Here is a 15,607-nt window from a genome sequence, read left to right on the forward strand (position 1 = left end):
AAGTTTTTTTCAAACTTTTAGAAAACTAAATTAATTAATTATTAAGTAGGCCTAGGTTACGCAATTGTATTTGTACTTAAAAAAATATATAAAATGCGATGTGGGCTATGAGAAGGGAGAAAAGCAAGACAATGGAGAGAGGGGAGGCTATTCTGTTTTAACGAACCGTCACACTCAACAATACACTTTTCTTCCGTAATCTATTTTTAGACATTCAATGTCTCTTTCTTTTGGATGTCCCCAGCATCGACGAATGTGACCTACGGCTACGTCACATGCAGGGATTCCACATACGTCAATGGGTAACCTTGATTTACGTCATCGGAGAGCGTGGCAGCCGTTGTTCTGCGCGAGACAAGCATCTCTCATTCTATCGAATGCTAAAGAGTAAATGGAACAAGGGGGAAGTTAATACGCCAGGGAAACGAGCATCATATTGCAAAGCAATAAAGGAGACCTGTCTTTCATTTAGAAAACCGTCTGTTGAACATTTCTGTAATCTCTGCCAATTACTTAGAAATAAAGATTTATATAAGTGGAAACGACCAGATACATCCGTCGACTAATGTGGACATTTGGGGAAGTGCGAAGCAAAGTATGATCAACGTTGCACATTGAGGTGGATGTAGCGCAAAAAGGTATGTTTGTGTGCGTTTTAACTTAAAATTAACAAGAAGAAAATATGACTATGTAAATTGAGTTAAGAGCCGGAATTAAGAGTTAAGATGAGTTAAGAGCTGGAATTGCGGTTTTGTATTGTTGCTTTGACTTTTTGAGTTTTGTAGCCTACGCTCATTCATTTTTTTTTTCACATAGCCAATCTATACAGTATTGAATTCGTCTGTGTGACTTTTGATGTAGTGATATGCATCATGACCTAACTGACGTATAACTGAATATGTTGTTCATGTAGATTCTAGGCCTGAAAATAAGACCATATTGATCCTTAATTTTTTCCAGAAGGGCTTTCTATTGTAAAAGATATGATTAAGTCATTATATGTGCAGAAATCACCTTGAGTGAAAAGCAGCATGAAGAGTTTGGCTACTTCCCGTAGCCTTCCTTCCTGTCACCTAAGCAGTGCCAGGTAGCAGGTGGTAATGCCACTATTGTGTCAACCTCTGGCTCGATGATTTATGTGTCTATATCTATCAATAGCAAGGCAGTGGGGCCTTCAAGCATCTAGAGTCATTTAAATTTGGTGTTGATATTTAAAATGTGCCTGTTGGATAATGCTTTCGTGTCAGGGTACATACTGTGCAATTCTCATGCATTACACATTCTTAAATCAACTCCTAGGCTTCTGACTTGGTGGTCTATGATTTGCTTTAAAGTGCACATGAAGTAGAATATCGCTCCCTAGATTAGGGGAAGGATACAGATCTTGGTCAGTAGTATTAAATTCTCCATCACTAAGCCATGAAGAGAAGAGCTGTGGAATTTAGTGATTAAAATGACAGAACTGCCGGGACAGTACCTTAGTGACTGTAAGCGCTTGGCATCATCAGATCTGAGGGAAGGGAAAACCAGGTATTTCATGCTCTCCCTACAACCTATAATCTGTGTGTGTGAATGTGTGTGCTTGGAGAGAGGCCTTGGGGGGGGGGGGGGGGGGGGTCTATTTCTAATTGCATCAGCTTCATCATTCCTGTCACTACTGCTCAAGATGTGAATCTACTAGGACAAGGGGGTTTGTGAGGTGAAAACAAACCACAGAGATCACGGTCATGGTGTGGGGTTGAGGGATAAGATATGCAACTTCCAGTTCATTGGAAACTTTTTACCTTACTGGTATGGCTGCAGACTATTACATTGAGTCTATTATTTCCAATATGACCAGCATCTGATGAATCCTTGTGGAACAGTCTCATTCAAAACCAGATACATTACATTTTACATCGACATTTACATTTATTCATTTAGCAGACGCTTTTATCCAAAGCGACTTCCAAGAGAGAGCTTTACAAAGTGCATAGGTCACTGATCATAACAACGAGATAGCCACAAAACATTGCGAGTAGCCAAAACATGAAGCACACATTGTGAACAACCAAAGTAAGTGCCAAAGGGAAGAACCATAAGAGCATGTAGTTAAACAAGTTACAATTAAACAACATGAACTGCTATAAGTGCAAGTGTACCTGTGGAAAAAAAAAGACAAGCAACAATAATAAAAAACAATATATCACAGCGAGTACAAACAATTTTAAATCAGTTACCACTAACCACAAGAGCAACAAGTCTCTGAGCAAGAGTCATTGTGATCCTTGAGGAAACTAACATCGGGTCAAGCGAACCATTCCTAAGTACCGTTGTACTCCCGGAACAAGTGCGTCTTGAGCCTTTTCTTGAAGGTGGAGAGACAGTCAGTGTCTCTGATGGAGGTGGGGAGTTGATTCCACCACTGGGGGGCCAGACAGGAGAAGAGCTTGTGTTGGGACCGGGCGGTCTTGAGAAGACCGTAGGTGACGGGTGGGGGTGTAAGGCTGCAGGAGAGACTTGATGTAGACGGGTGCAGTCCCGTTCACTGCTCGGAAGGTCAATACCAGGGTCTTGAATCTGATGCGGGCCATGATAGGTAGCCAGTGGAGAGAGATGAGGAGCGGAGATACCGCTGGTTTAATGGATAAAATGCAAATTCCTTAATAGGTGTGCCTAAAAAAATTAATGGCATTTTATTTTTACAGAAATTGTTTCAAAAAACAGAGTATAAATTTGAAAATAATTGAGTAAATATGACAGAGTGTTTGTATTTTATATTCATGAGAGTACAGTAGACCTAAGTGTGTGCCTACCGAGGCAGCAGCTGAAGTGTCTTTGTTTCTCTCTGACGTGAAAAGCAAATTACAAACCGTGCAGGACCGTGGCCCCCTCCTGTATGAGATTACCTCTGCTGGCATTACTGTTATCTCAAAGCTTTACTTCGCACACATGACAGAGGGAGGTATCTCACTGCTGCTTGTCTACCATAGGGAGAGTGACTTGAGACTACTTTGGTCTCTCCATAACAACTCGCAGAACTCCACACAGGGAACCCTATTTATTCTTAACTCAGCTGTTTGCTCTGTGGATCCTTTCAACTCCCCACGGCTCTTTAAAGTGAAATTACACATCACATGCAGCATGCCTGAAGACCCCATGAGACAGTGCAAGTGGCAATTAGTGTCCCATGGTTTTTCTTGCTTTAGTGAGGAAGTAATTACGTAAGTGGTGTGTGATTATGATGAGTGCTACACTCATTTCAGTGCTGACAGAAGCAGGGTGGCAGCTGGGCATCACACACACATGGATGGGAACCTCTGGGACGGAGTTATTATGCTTCTCACACGTGTCTGGTCTTCACCATAGCATGCAAGAGTATCAAACCAAAGCGGAAGGAAAGCTCTTTTTGAATAATTCCTATGCAGTCATAGTGATTGTGGTTGGATATAGATCTACAACATTGCCTTTAATACTCATATTTTCTCTAAGAAAATAATCAGGTTTGTTTTGCTGTGTCCAGCTATCTTCAGGTTGTTTTTGTAAATACTGTTGTTCCACACTGGTTTCTAAGATATGCTGTAAGTAGAGATCAGATGTTGTGTTTTGGGTTTGGGTTGGTACAGAATGAACAATGCAACTGAAATCAAGTATTTCATAAAGCTGATCTGATCCTTGAACAAGAAACCAAAGGCATATCCTTAGTTCAATCAAGCATGATCATGAAAGTCCTAGTAACTCAATAACTCATAGACTTAAATAGAGACAACTGTCATCAGCCATTGCTTTTTACTCATGAATAATAATAACTCTGAACTAAACTGACCTAAATTGTTACAACAGGTCCATTAAAAGATTTATCAGAAGAAATGCATACTTTTTTTGTCATAGTCTTCTTTTGACCTATGTTCTGAAAATTCAGGTGCAAATCTGCCAACCCACCATTCAGTGAAACCTTTATAAAATAGCACATGGCCTATATAATGCTATAATGTGATGCATGCCGCAAAACTGCCTCTGTTTACAATCTTGTGGAAAGACCTCTACTGTATGACATATTAGATGCCTAATCAAATTATACAGTAGTTCATCAGATTCAGTTACTGGTGACAAATCATAAGCCGTTTGTTTGTTATCTCGCAAAAGTCAAATATGTTTGAGATGTATACTATTAATAACACATCTTTTAGAAATAAAATATAATCATCCGCCGTTTATTTTTAGTCAATTCCAAGCAGTAATAGCCCCACGCGTGTAAAGTTGTCATTCGGGTCTAAATTTAGATCAGACACTTCGCCGGCGCTTGCGTCAATGGAATCCCGTGCGTGCGTCAGACGCGAGGACGTCTGTGTCGGTCTTTAACCGGAAAATCCTCCGCCCATTTAGCCTTTTATGGGTATAGACACACCTTTTTGGGGGCCACCTGACGTAACGGCAAAATAAAAGTGACTGTATATACTGTGGTGTATCTCAAGCCTAGAGATTTCATTCAGTGAACAGTAGACAGAACAGAGACCGTTGAATAAGCTTGATGCGTGTCTTTTTGTGGGAATACATGAAACAACAGCTAAGTTTGGATTTAAAGGATCTGTAAAGCAGGTTAGTAGCTAATGGTTTTTCATAGCTTTGCATGTACGTTATTTCATTGATTATTATTCGGACACTCGTTTAGTCATATAGCACTTTTAAATTGTAGGCTGCGGTATTGCAAAGCATAGATATAGTCAACTTGTTTCAATAATTGTGACAGTTGTTGACAAATTTGGTTACGGTGTGCTCAGTCCCACACGTAGATTCACTTGTCGTGCGTAACTTGTAATTTGTCGTCTGTATCTTTACATCGTTCAGAGAATGGTCATGAGATGCGGGCAGGTGGTGAAACAAGCGATTGTGTGCCTGTGCACAGCAGGCGGTGTCGGTGTCCGATGTCTCACTGTTGGGTCCACCTTGTCCTCAGCTTATCAGTTGTGCACATATCCTTGGCGCGTTCGTTTACCAGTTAAGGTTAAGTCCTGACTTTTGAATGTTAACACCTTTTCATAGGTCAAGGATGTTTCTTACTTTACTTAGGTAACAGGTGTATCTGCCAAGGGTGTCAGTCTCTCATCCTAATAAGTTATCTTTATTAGAAAACGCCAGCCTTTAGGATATAATTCATAATGCAACAAGAAAAATATTACGTCAAACATGTACCGGCCTATCTCATATTTATAAATCCACTTTTGCCTAATTTGATGTGGTGGACAAGAGACACTTAAAATGATCAAAGTTTTGACTGTACAAAGGCCCACGTTTAGTTTGAAGTCTTGTTCTTGTGGCAGACATACTCCCCCCAACTCCCTCCAACCCCAAACTCTTGTTACAAACTATGTTTGCAGCTATATATGTAAAACAGCCCTGCTGCTGACACGCCCCCACCCCGCCACACACACACACTCACCCTCACACCCACACCCATACACTCACACACTCACACACACACACACTCACACACACACACATGCAAGGGGCCCTGTCGCCTTGCTCACTTCTACTGGCATCAAGCCTAACATGAAATAGAATCTCCTGAACTCCGTAATACTGTCAGTCCTTGAGAAGGAGGGTTGCCCTGTTTATAACGGAAGGGGTTTTCAAAGAATTAAGACCAGTAATGTAATAGTTAGCTTTCCAGGCTTTCTGGGAATCACAAAGGGGTACCAAGAGACATATAGTTAGTATCGTGGCACGTAGAGAACAGGAAATGGGATTGGGATACACTGCTAGAAAGGTGTTAGTAAGGGATCCTTTGGGTTGTTGACAGTGATTAGTGTGTGTCTGTGTATAGAGTGTGTGTGTTTGTCTGTCGGAGGGCGGAGAAGGAAAACGAGTGCTATTTTGGCAGCAGGCTTGAGCTTATTTATAATGCACAATATGGCTAGCTGAATTTCAGCCCTGATTCCAAGTTTTGCCTGTCATCTTTCAAGTTGTAAATATGTTACTGTTGTTGTGAGAAAAATAAAATTCTCAACCATTTGTATTTTTTTTTTCCAGCTATGCCCTGTGTACAAACCCAGTATGCAAGCCTGCCCTTTGACAACAACTACTTTAGCTCTGAGTTCCTAAACCCTGACCTCAGTGCAAAGCTGGCCATGGACATCAGTGGCCAAAGGGACCAGCTGTCTGCCTCCTTGCCCAGTATCAACACCCTGGTGGGAAGCAGTTACATGGGGGAGTTTGACGCCTATTCCTGCCAGGTAACCACGTCAACCCCTTCCATTGGACCGTCTAGTAATGGTGTTGTAGCTGGGGGCTCCAGCCCTCAAGCACAACACCAAGCCTTCAATTTGGATGATCTCCAGGTGTATGGCTGCTACCCAGGCAGTTTTGCCCTTAGCTACCTTGAAGAGACGCTTTCCTCCTGTGGTTCTGACTACTATGGCAGCCCTGTCTCTGCAGCTGCGTCTCCTCCCACCCCAGGCTTTCAGAGTCAGCCTACACCTGCATGGGACTCTCCTTTTAGCCCCTACTCCCCTGGCCCAGGGTGCTGGGTGTCTGACAAGACAGCTCTGGCTCAACAGCCCTCCTTCTTCACCTTCACCCCCCCAACGGAGCAGCATTCACCTCTAGGGCAACACCACACCCCCCAGCATTGCGACGAGGACGCCTTCTTCCAATCCCCCCAGCCGCAAGCCTCTCCTATCCATTATCCCCCAATGTCACTTGAGAACGGCTCCCTGGATAGCCCTGGCCTTCTGGAAGGGCACATGCCATCTCCTAAGACCTGTAGCCCAGGGACCAACGAGGGCCGCTGTGCTGTGTGTGGGGACAACGCCTCCTGCCAGCACTATGGTGTCCGTACCTGCGAAGGCTGCAAGGGGTTCTTTAAGGTGGGAGCATGGATAGTCTTAACATCCACTAGCTGTCTATTCAAATGGAACAATATATTAACGTTTTTAAAATGTTTTAAATACAATTTGCATTACAACAACTTCATAGTGCAACATCATGAACATTTTTTTATTCTCCCTTTCTAGCGAACAGTACAGAAAAATGCTAAATATGTGTGCCTCGCCAACAAAGACTGTCCAGTTGATAAGAGGCGGAGAAATCGCTGCCAGTTCTGTCGTTTCCAGAAGTGCCTGGTTGTGGGCATGGTCAAAGAGGGTAAGCCATGTCACACTGATCTCAAGCTTTGATTTACTAATGCACTTCTGTCAAACTAAATACATAAGTAACTTAATTTTTTTTACACATATTGTACAGCAGACAGTGAGAGTGATTTTTAAAGTCTCTTTTCCTCACAGTTGTCCGCACGGACAGCCTCAAAGGTCGCAGAGGTCGCTTGCCCTCTAAACCCAAGACTGTGTCAGAGTCTGCATCCACACCCCCACCTGTCAACATCATCACTTCTCTTGTTCGGGCACATATAGATTCTAATCCAGCTATTGGGAAGCTTGACTACTCTAAGGTGAGGATTCAGTGTCAGATGATGTACAATAGCAATAGTATGGTGGACTGCTCAGATCAACAGGAACTTGTGCCTAGTATATTACGATTTCTGTGTATAGTTCATCCTATGTTGTGACCTCAGAGTCAGCAGTTGTAGTCACCCCTCTCCTCTCCACCCCCCCACCACCAGTACCAGGAAACAGTGGCCAGCCTGTCAGAGAAGGAGGATGCTAGTGATATCCAGCAGTTCTATGACTTGCTGTCAGGCACCATGGATGTGATAAGGAAATGGGCTGAGACCATCCCAGGATTCACAGCCTTCTGCCCCGAGGACCAGGAGCTGCTTCTGGAATCAGCCTTTGTCGAACTCTTCATCCTCCGGCTGGCATACAGGTAGGTCCCTTCGACAGGTTTTCCACCTTTTCAAACTAGTTCATGAATAGATTTTTTTGTAATCTAATTTTGTAAAATGTATCTTAATCAGTTTTCTGTGTTTCCTAGGTCAAGTCCAGAGAAGAACAAACTGATCTTCTGTAATGGGGTGGTTCTCCACCGTATGCAATGTGTGCGGGGCTTTGGTGACTGGATCGACTCCATTATGGATTTCTCACAGAGCCTTCATCGTATGAATCTGGACGTGTCCTCCTTCTCATGTCTTGCAGCTCTCGTCATCATCACAGGTGAGTCACATACAAACACACACACACACACTACTAAAGTTTGATTAAACATACAAAGAAACATGCAGGCACATGATTCATAATAATGTTCTCTCTTGTGTTAAGATCGTCATGGCCTTAAAGAGCCAAAACGGGTAGAGGAATTTCAGAACCGCCTCATTACCTGTCTGAGGGACCATGTTACAGGAAGTGGTTCAGAACAGGGGCGACCCCAGCCCAACTACCTTTCCCGTCTACTGGGCAAGCTCCCTGAGCTGAGGACCCTCTGCACCCAGGGTCTGCAGCGCATCTTCTATCTGAAACTGGAGGACTTGGTCCCGCCACCTCCAATTGTGGACAAAATCTTCATGGATACCTTGCCTTTCTGAAAGGACAGACAAAAGAAAGATGAGGAAGGATTTGTGTGTGATGACTCAGTGTCTGTGTATTTTGGGGGGGAATCTCAAGTTCATCACCTTTGGTAGTGTTGAATTTTATTGACTGTCGGTTACTTTCACTTCATCTGAAGAAGTGTCACCTCTCTCCCATTGCACTGACTCATTGAAGTGTGACTCTGGTCCAGAACACTTCAAAGTGAAGAGACACTTTCTATTTCCCCACATTTCAGATTTTTTTTTTCTGTGGGTGGTTGAAATGTCTATTTTTGGTTTTGTGTTAAGTTCTCATAGACATTCATTCATCAAGGCAAAGCAAATATTTCAGAACTTTTCTAGTTTCTACTTTTTGTAGGTGTGTATCTGTTGAGTGGCTTTTATTGCTATGCAAAATGTATGGATTGTGTCTTTGCAAGCTGCAGGGTATATAAAAGGGACTTTTTATGTGAAATGTTATGTACATACAGATTGGAAGAAAGTAATGCATCTGTAACTGACAGACAAACATCAAACATGAACACACACTTGACACACGTGTGATTTTGTGTGTGCTCTGAACCAATATTCACGGGGGGGGGGGGGGGGGATTTATACTGCAAGCATATTTAGGTAACAGCTAGTGTTCAAAGATTGACAGGTGGAGAGATTGACAGAATCTGAAATTTGATTATCTCTAATAATGTCCTATATTTAAAAAATGCATTTTCTTTACATATCAAAATTGAGCAGGCTTAGATATACAAGATATCCATTTGTAGTCCTGATGGAAGGTCGTGGACCAAAGGACGGTGTTTGCCTGCAATGGGAGGAAATTGTACCGACAGCTTACAAACCTTAAAGCCTTAACTACTCAAAGGGAGGTGCCATAATAACTTGCCACCAAATTTGCATAAAGCATTGTTCTGCTTTATATTCCCTGTTGATGATCCTATCATGGACACAAAACAATCATTTTTTAAAGTTTATATTAAACCGCCTTGAGCCCTCAAAAATAATACAGGAAAGTGCCAGCATAATTTCTCTAAAAGTGCCTTTTAAAAAACTCTTGCATCGCAGAAGACTGTGATGTATATGCTAAACTAAATGTATATGCTATACATTGTATATGCAAATTTTTTCCAAAATAACTCACCGACTAAGTTTGTGCAACAATGAGATATTATTTGGGGATTATTAGAGGACTTAAAATAGGCAGTAAAGGAAGATTGGCTTACGGTAAGTCAAAATATTCATACCTACAGAGACCTGAGTTAGGAATCCCTGATTAGAAATGGGAATCACCAAGGAATATAAATAGAGTTTATTTTAGACACAAACTTGAAACTGAAAGAGATAAAGACAGAATTGGTTATCACAGTAATGTATCCACTCAAACACATGGCTTTCTAACCTAATCTTTGTGTACTGTAAATATAATCCTTTGCTATTGTAAGTGTTGCCTTACACAAGCTCCTGTGGAGGAGTGTGCAGTTTTATTACATTCAATTTGTATTTGTTTTAACTTCAAGTGATTATTTAAGTAAAACCACAGTGGAATGTGTCAAAAACAGAGCAGCTAAGGGTACTCCATCGTTCTAATAGTTCTAATTGAAATTGATATGTTATTTCCCTGCTTCCTTTTCTATGTTTGTTTGTGATGAATATGTGTACGTGTTCAACAGAAGTACTTTATATTTATGAATTTCATAATGTGGTAAATATAAATATATACATTAAATACGTATATTCAGCAAAAGGGATATTAGTATTTAATATTAAATTTAAATTTAAAGGTATATCCTTGTCTGTGTGTTTTCTTAACCATGTTTTAAACTATTGTAATAGTTACTGCTAGTTAGAACTTTACATGAACATTACATGTTTTTCACGTCTCCAATATCTCTAACCACATCTGTGGTTTCTCTATGTTAGATTGACTTACAGAACTTTTCCCCTTAAACTAGAGTGCGCAATCTACATCTCAAGTTGTTGAACAAATTGAGTTTTCATGACATCATAACAGGAAACTATTATTTCCTTACAGTGAATCTTCTCATGAACTCTCTGTGTAAAATGGAAAATGCTGTGCCATAAACGTCAGGTTTTGTTGGCATAGCTTACAAAATAGATACAAGTAGATTAATCAAATCAGGAATGGATAGAATCTCTGGTATTCTCCTGTAGAGCAACACAAGTGATGTTTAATAAAGCTTGGGGTATGTCTGGTTGGTATGGCACAGCACGTTGATGGCATTGTAACAGCTTCAGATTTTTATGATGATTCAACACTAGGTTTCCATGTGCTCCACATTGCGTGGACAAATAAAGTTCAGATGATGCAAGCAGTATGTGGTGACATTATTACTGATTAGTACCACTGTGGTATGGGACATTCAGTTAAGAGGGGATTGGAACTCACACTTTATTACATTTTCTGATATATAGAAGTGTTTTGTCACACAAGGTGCTAATACCACGATGACTTGTTCCAAAGGCCAATCTCATGTTCTGTGCAGCTCCAGCAGACTGGAAAATTGAGCTGTGTTCAGTCAATGCACATCTGATACCTGATCTTGTCATCTGGATTTTGGCTTTGGCAGCCAGAGTGGAAAATGGGGGCAAGAGGGGAAAAGTAGAGGAGATGATATGAAAGCAGACACGTATCACAATTAAAAACACCAAGAATTCTGCCCAGCCCAAAGTCTGAGGGGAGGAGTGGACGGTTTCTTGTGTTACATGCTTCACCTGGCTACAGTACTAGACATCCTCACGAACAAGCAGAAACCAAATCTGGAGAGTAAAGCTCATCCGTTTCATAATTTCCAGGTTGATAGCTCTTACGGCTGAAATCTACTCATTGGCAGAAGAGGCATGACATTTAATGTTTGGCACTTTACTACATTGTATAATAATTATTGTATAATAATTCCAGAGAAAATACATACAAGGTACTATTTTTGGTTGCTCATAGCAGGCTGACTCTCATGTGATCCTCTGAGAGGACACATTTCAGGTCAGCAAAAGAATGTTCCTATATTTGTTGCTGCTGTGGCATTGCTTTCCATGTTTGATGTTTGACCTGTACCATCTGAAACTGCTTTGACCTTTTGACCTCATGCAAAAGGACCTGTCATGCAACCTGCCTCTGAAACATGGTCTACCTTAACTAGTTAACATTTTACATTTACAGTCATTTAGCAGACGCTCTTATCCAGAGCGACTTGCAGTAAGTACAGGGACATTCCCCCGAGGCAAGTAGGGTGAAGTGCATTGCCCAAGGACACAACGTCAGTTGGCATGACCGGGAATCGAACTGGCAACCTTCAGATTACTAGCCCGATTCCCTCACCGCTCAGCCACCTGACTCCCTAGTTGGACACGTTAGACAGCATGTGCACAATCATTCATGTCACTGTAACATATGTCACAGATGACTTGTACTACAAGCATACCATTCTGGATCTTTTAAGTAATGTGTGTGCATGTGTCCTTCCACTCTCACAATGAATGCAGAATATGTGAAATATGTATAGATCTTCTCCTAAATGCATTGAGTCTGTACATATTCAACAACTTGCTTTACATGCTTGTTACATGTTGTTACATTTGATTTTTAATATATTAAAACAACAACATGCACACTGTGGTAGACCAGCATGAAACATGGTTTGAACGGAACGTAATATTATGAACTATCATCATACCCCCAATCATGTACACATGCTCACAGATAGACCTCCAGAGGCAAGTTATCGTAGCACACAAATTCATTTCACAAACTGACCAGCTCCACCTTTGTTTAGTTTTGGATCAGAGAATTGCCATTGGGGGAGGCAAAGGCACAATACATTTTGAGATAAAGAGAGAGAAAAACAAGAGAGAAAGAGGGAGTGAGAGGGGTGTTAATTACTGGCAAGGATATTACTGTTATGAGGGTAGGAGAGCCAAAAGACTTGTTTATGAATATGCTGCACCTGTCATTTGTTGATGGACTGAGCTGTAAATAACTATGTGAAGTTATGTAGTGCTCAAGGGGGGCTCCCGTACATCCCTCTCTCTTGTCGTACCTCCGCTGCTGTCTTGGCTCTAACTGAAACTACACTAATTCTGCACTTGCAACAAACATGTGGAATACCTTAAACTTAGCATGTGTGCCCTCGCCCCTCTTATACTCCTGAGATCTCACAGAACGAAAATAGCCTGTCATACTTCATTCTTGCCTCACAAAACATTGTTCCTTCTTCTCTTAGCTTGACAAAGACTATGTCTGTTTGATTGTCATATGATTGTTCTCTGACCAGTTTACGTGCAACTCCACCCATATTTTGGTGCTGGGCTGATAGTGTGTGCCTGTTTGTGTGTGTATGTGCATTTTATATGTGTGGAAAACCCTCTGGTGAGTGTATATTTAGCCTGGCCATTGTTGGGCCCATGGAAACCTCTGTAATCGGATCTCCCTGCTTTGACTAAGAGAGTCCAGTGATAAATTAGTTGGCAGTCATCCTCGTTTATGCCATCCCTGTGCATACAGTACAGCAAATATCCCTTTCTTAAGCTCTAAGGGCCAAGGGGATTAAATAAATAAGTGAATAATAAGCCTGCAGTATTATCATTGTATCTTCCTCAGTACATCATGTTACAGGACTTGCACGTTCAGCAAAAACTGAAGACCTAGATGACAGATCTGAATGTAAACTTTTGAGCCAACTCTGCCTGAGGTGACCTATAATCACAAAGGATGGGATTTAATTGCAAAGATGGTGATAATAATTTGGATAACTTTCCTCTTTGGAAAAATAATTTATCTGTGTTGGTGTGCTATTGAAACAGTCAGCAGGACCACGATGGTCAAGGTCAGCGAGAATATTGCAAAAGCAGAGATATAAGAGAATATCACAGGAGAAGGGTACTCGATTCTGCTTTTCAGATATTAGTGTGCATTCAACATGTACTTTCTATTGAATTTTGGCACATATTTTTGGAGTGCAGGCACAATATATAGCTCAAGCAAAACAGCCAGTCACTGGTATCCCCACCATGACAGTGGACACAGCAGATTTAGAATATTCAAAGAGATGATATTACACCCAACCCTCTTCATAAACACACACACACCCACACACTGTGTATTGGAAACTTTTCCCTGCTCACTGGGAGAACATGAGAATGTTACAATTATAAAACAAGAGTGACAGGATAGCTAGTATTTCACTGGCAGTCCCTGGCTGCCAGCCAGGAAGTTGTTCACAGCCCCCTTCATACTCTCTGTCCCCACCCATCTTAAGACAAGGTCAATGTCAAAGGGAATTCAAACTGCTCAACACATTGGTGATACATTTTAGGTAGAGCCCTTTGCTTTATCTCCAAAACACAACCAATAACAACACAATCAACATATAACCTCCACTATACAAACAATGACAGGCTATAAAAGGCATGAAAGACATGGGAAATTGGTATGTGCTAGATTGACCTTTCATGCACAAATTATACACTTGAAGACATGGTTCACAAAATCAGTAATGGAAAGATAATACATTTGTCTAGATAATTACATCACGTGAGGACAGACTACAACACATGTCTGAGATGTTAGCATTTGGCAATATGAGATTCCATGTATGGGTCTTAGAAGGACTGAAAGTAACACGCTGCACTGATGCAATGTGAAAAGTATGCTCAGTATGACGAGACCTGTTCTTCTCAGCACTTTAAAATGTCCAGAGGATGATGGTGTCCTTCACTGGCTGGGATCTATTGCAACTACTGATAATTTACATAATCATCCTTTAGGACAAGAAGAGGCAGATGACACCCTCTTAGGCATGAACAGGACAGACATAGAGGTCAACATCCATAGCACTCCTGTGTGGGATGCCACCTTCACTATACTGCTGTCATGGGACAGGAAGTACAAAGGCTATTTTTACATGAGACCTTCCCATCTCCGTGACTGATCTGCCAGCCAAACCTACCACCATCCCAGACAGTCGAGTATGACCACAGCTCAGCAAGGCAGTTGGTTGTGTTCTGAACAACCAGTGGAAAAGCACCATTGCAATGGGTCACAAAACGTCCTGCTTCCAGTATCAGTCCATGTTACAGAGAGTGCTGCTGCCAACACATCAATATTTCACCATGTCAAGGGTTCATGGCCCAAGTACCAATTGACTGTTCACCTGTCTGTGTTAGATTCATTGGTCTGTCTAAATCCAGCCCAGTCAGTAGGCTTTGATTTTATCACATGACTTAACAGGTGCTTGAATGTCTTGTTGAATGGCTTCAACAAGTGGCAGTGTGTGTATATGAGTGTCTACGTGTATGTATGTGTGTGAGTGTAACAGTCCACGTACAGTATATAAAAGCCCATAACTCTATTACAAGTTATAAATCATCTTATTGATGAAGTCCAAGATTTACAGTCCCCACAGAAAGACATTAATCATTCTGTTTCTCAAAACAATGCAAGCCACTGTACACAATCCTACTCCTGGCAAGAAATCAACCCCCAACAACAGAAGAATCACCCTATTTTTCCTCCCCTTTTGGTTGCTTTCTTGTTCATCATATTTCCCTCTCCCTCTGTAATGGAGACATTTTTATGTGTGGGCATGGGAAATCCTGAATCACACATTAAAAGAGAATTCATCTCCATTCAATGGATGCATTTGACAGTTTTTGGTGGGAACTGTTTCCTACTGAGTGAATGGTGAACAAGGGCCGTTGTTCACCAGAACACCCATGGCAGTAGATGACGGCTGTGGAGGAAAGACATGAATAAGATGATTTAAAGGGGTCACTTCCATTCACTATTGTCTTCGACACGAGCTCCCACTTAGTGTTTTGGGACATATCTCAATAATTACCTCAGTCTGAGTTCATCCGGCGGACTGGCTTTGTCAAAGAGAGAAATGGATGATGCCCACGCAAGTAAGAGAGAAAACTTGCATTGTGAAAAAAAAGAACAGCAGTCAGTAAATTAATAACACTGACTTCTTCAAAAGACAGTCTTGTTTTACAGTGACAGACTGTTCCTGGGATTAAGGGTGGGTGTTCTGTATGCTGCTGCCTCACATGTCTCTTTTCAGATTAAATTATTTTGTTCTTATCCACAAATTATTTTGTTCTTAAACTGTCTTGCTGTCTCATAAATGTTCTACACATTTC

The 15,607-nt window shown here is 41.4% G+C and overlaps 1 protein-coding gene across 2 annotated transcripts; it reads left to right on the forward strand.

Annotated features, from left to right (window-relative positions):
* The first annotated feature begins 405 nt into the window (after positions 1 to 405).
* On the forward strand, positions 406 to 10,236 carry LOC134025033 (nuclear receptor subfamily 4 group A member 1-like). Of its 2 annotated transcripts, none has more exons than XM_062467821.1 (7): positions 406 to 638; positions 6,010 to 6,845; positions 6,993 to 7,122; positions 7,263 to 7,426; positions 7,598 to 7,800; positions 7,909 to 8,087; positions 8,193 to 10,236. In XM_062467821.1, the coding sequence occupies exons 2-7, from the start codon at positions 6,012 to 6,014 to the stop codon at positions 8,453 to 8,455; spliced, it is 1,773 nt and encodes a 590-aa protein (XP_062323805.1). In that variant the 5' UTR covers positions 406 to 638; positions 6,010 to 6,011; the 3' UTR covers positions 8,456 to 10,236. The 2 variants fall into 2 exon arrangements, with proteins under 2 accessions (XP_062323805.1, XP_062323814.1); XM_062467830.1 differs by lacking the exon at positions 406 to 638 and adding an exon at positions 4,447 to 4,578.
* The last annotated feature ends 5,371 nt before the right edge of the window (positions 10,237 to 15,607 follow it).

The sequence above is a fragment of the Osmerus eperlanus genome, chromosome 1 (assembly GCF_963692335.1).
Source record: "Osmerus eperlanus chromosome 1, fOsmEpe2.1, whole genome shotgun sequence".
Classification (NCBI taxonomy): Eukaryota; Metazoa; Chordata; class Actinopteri; order Osmeriformes; family Osmeridae; genus Osmerus; species Osmerus eperlanus.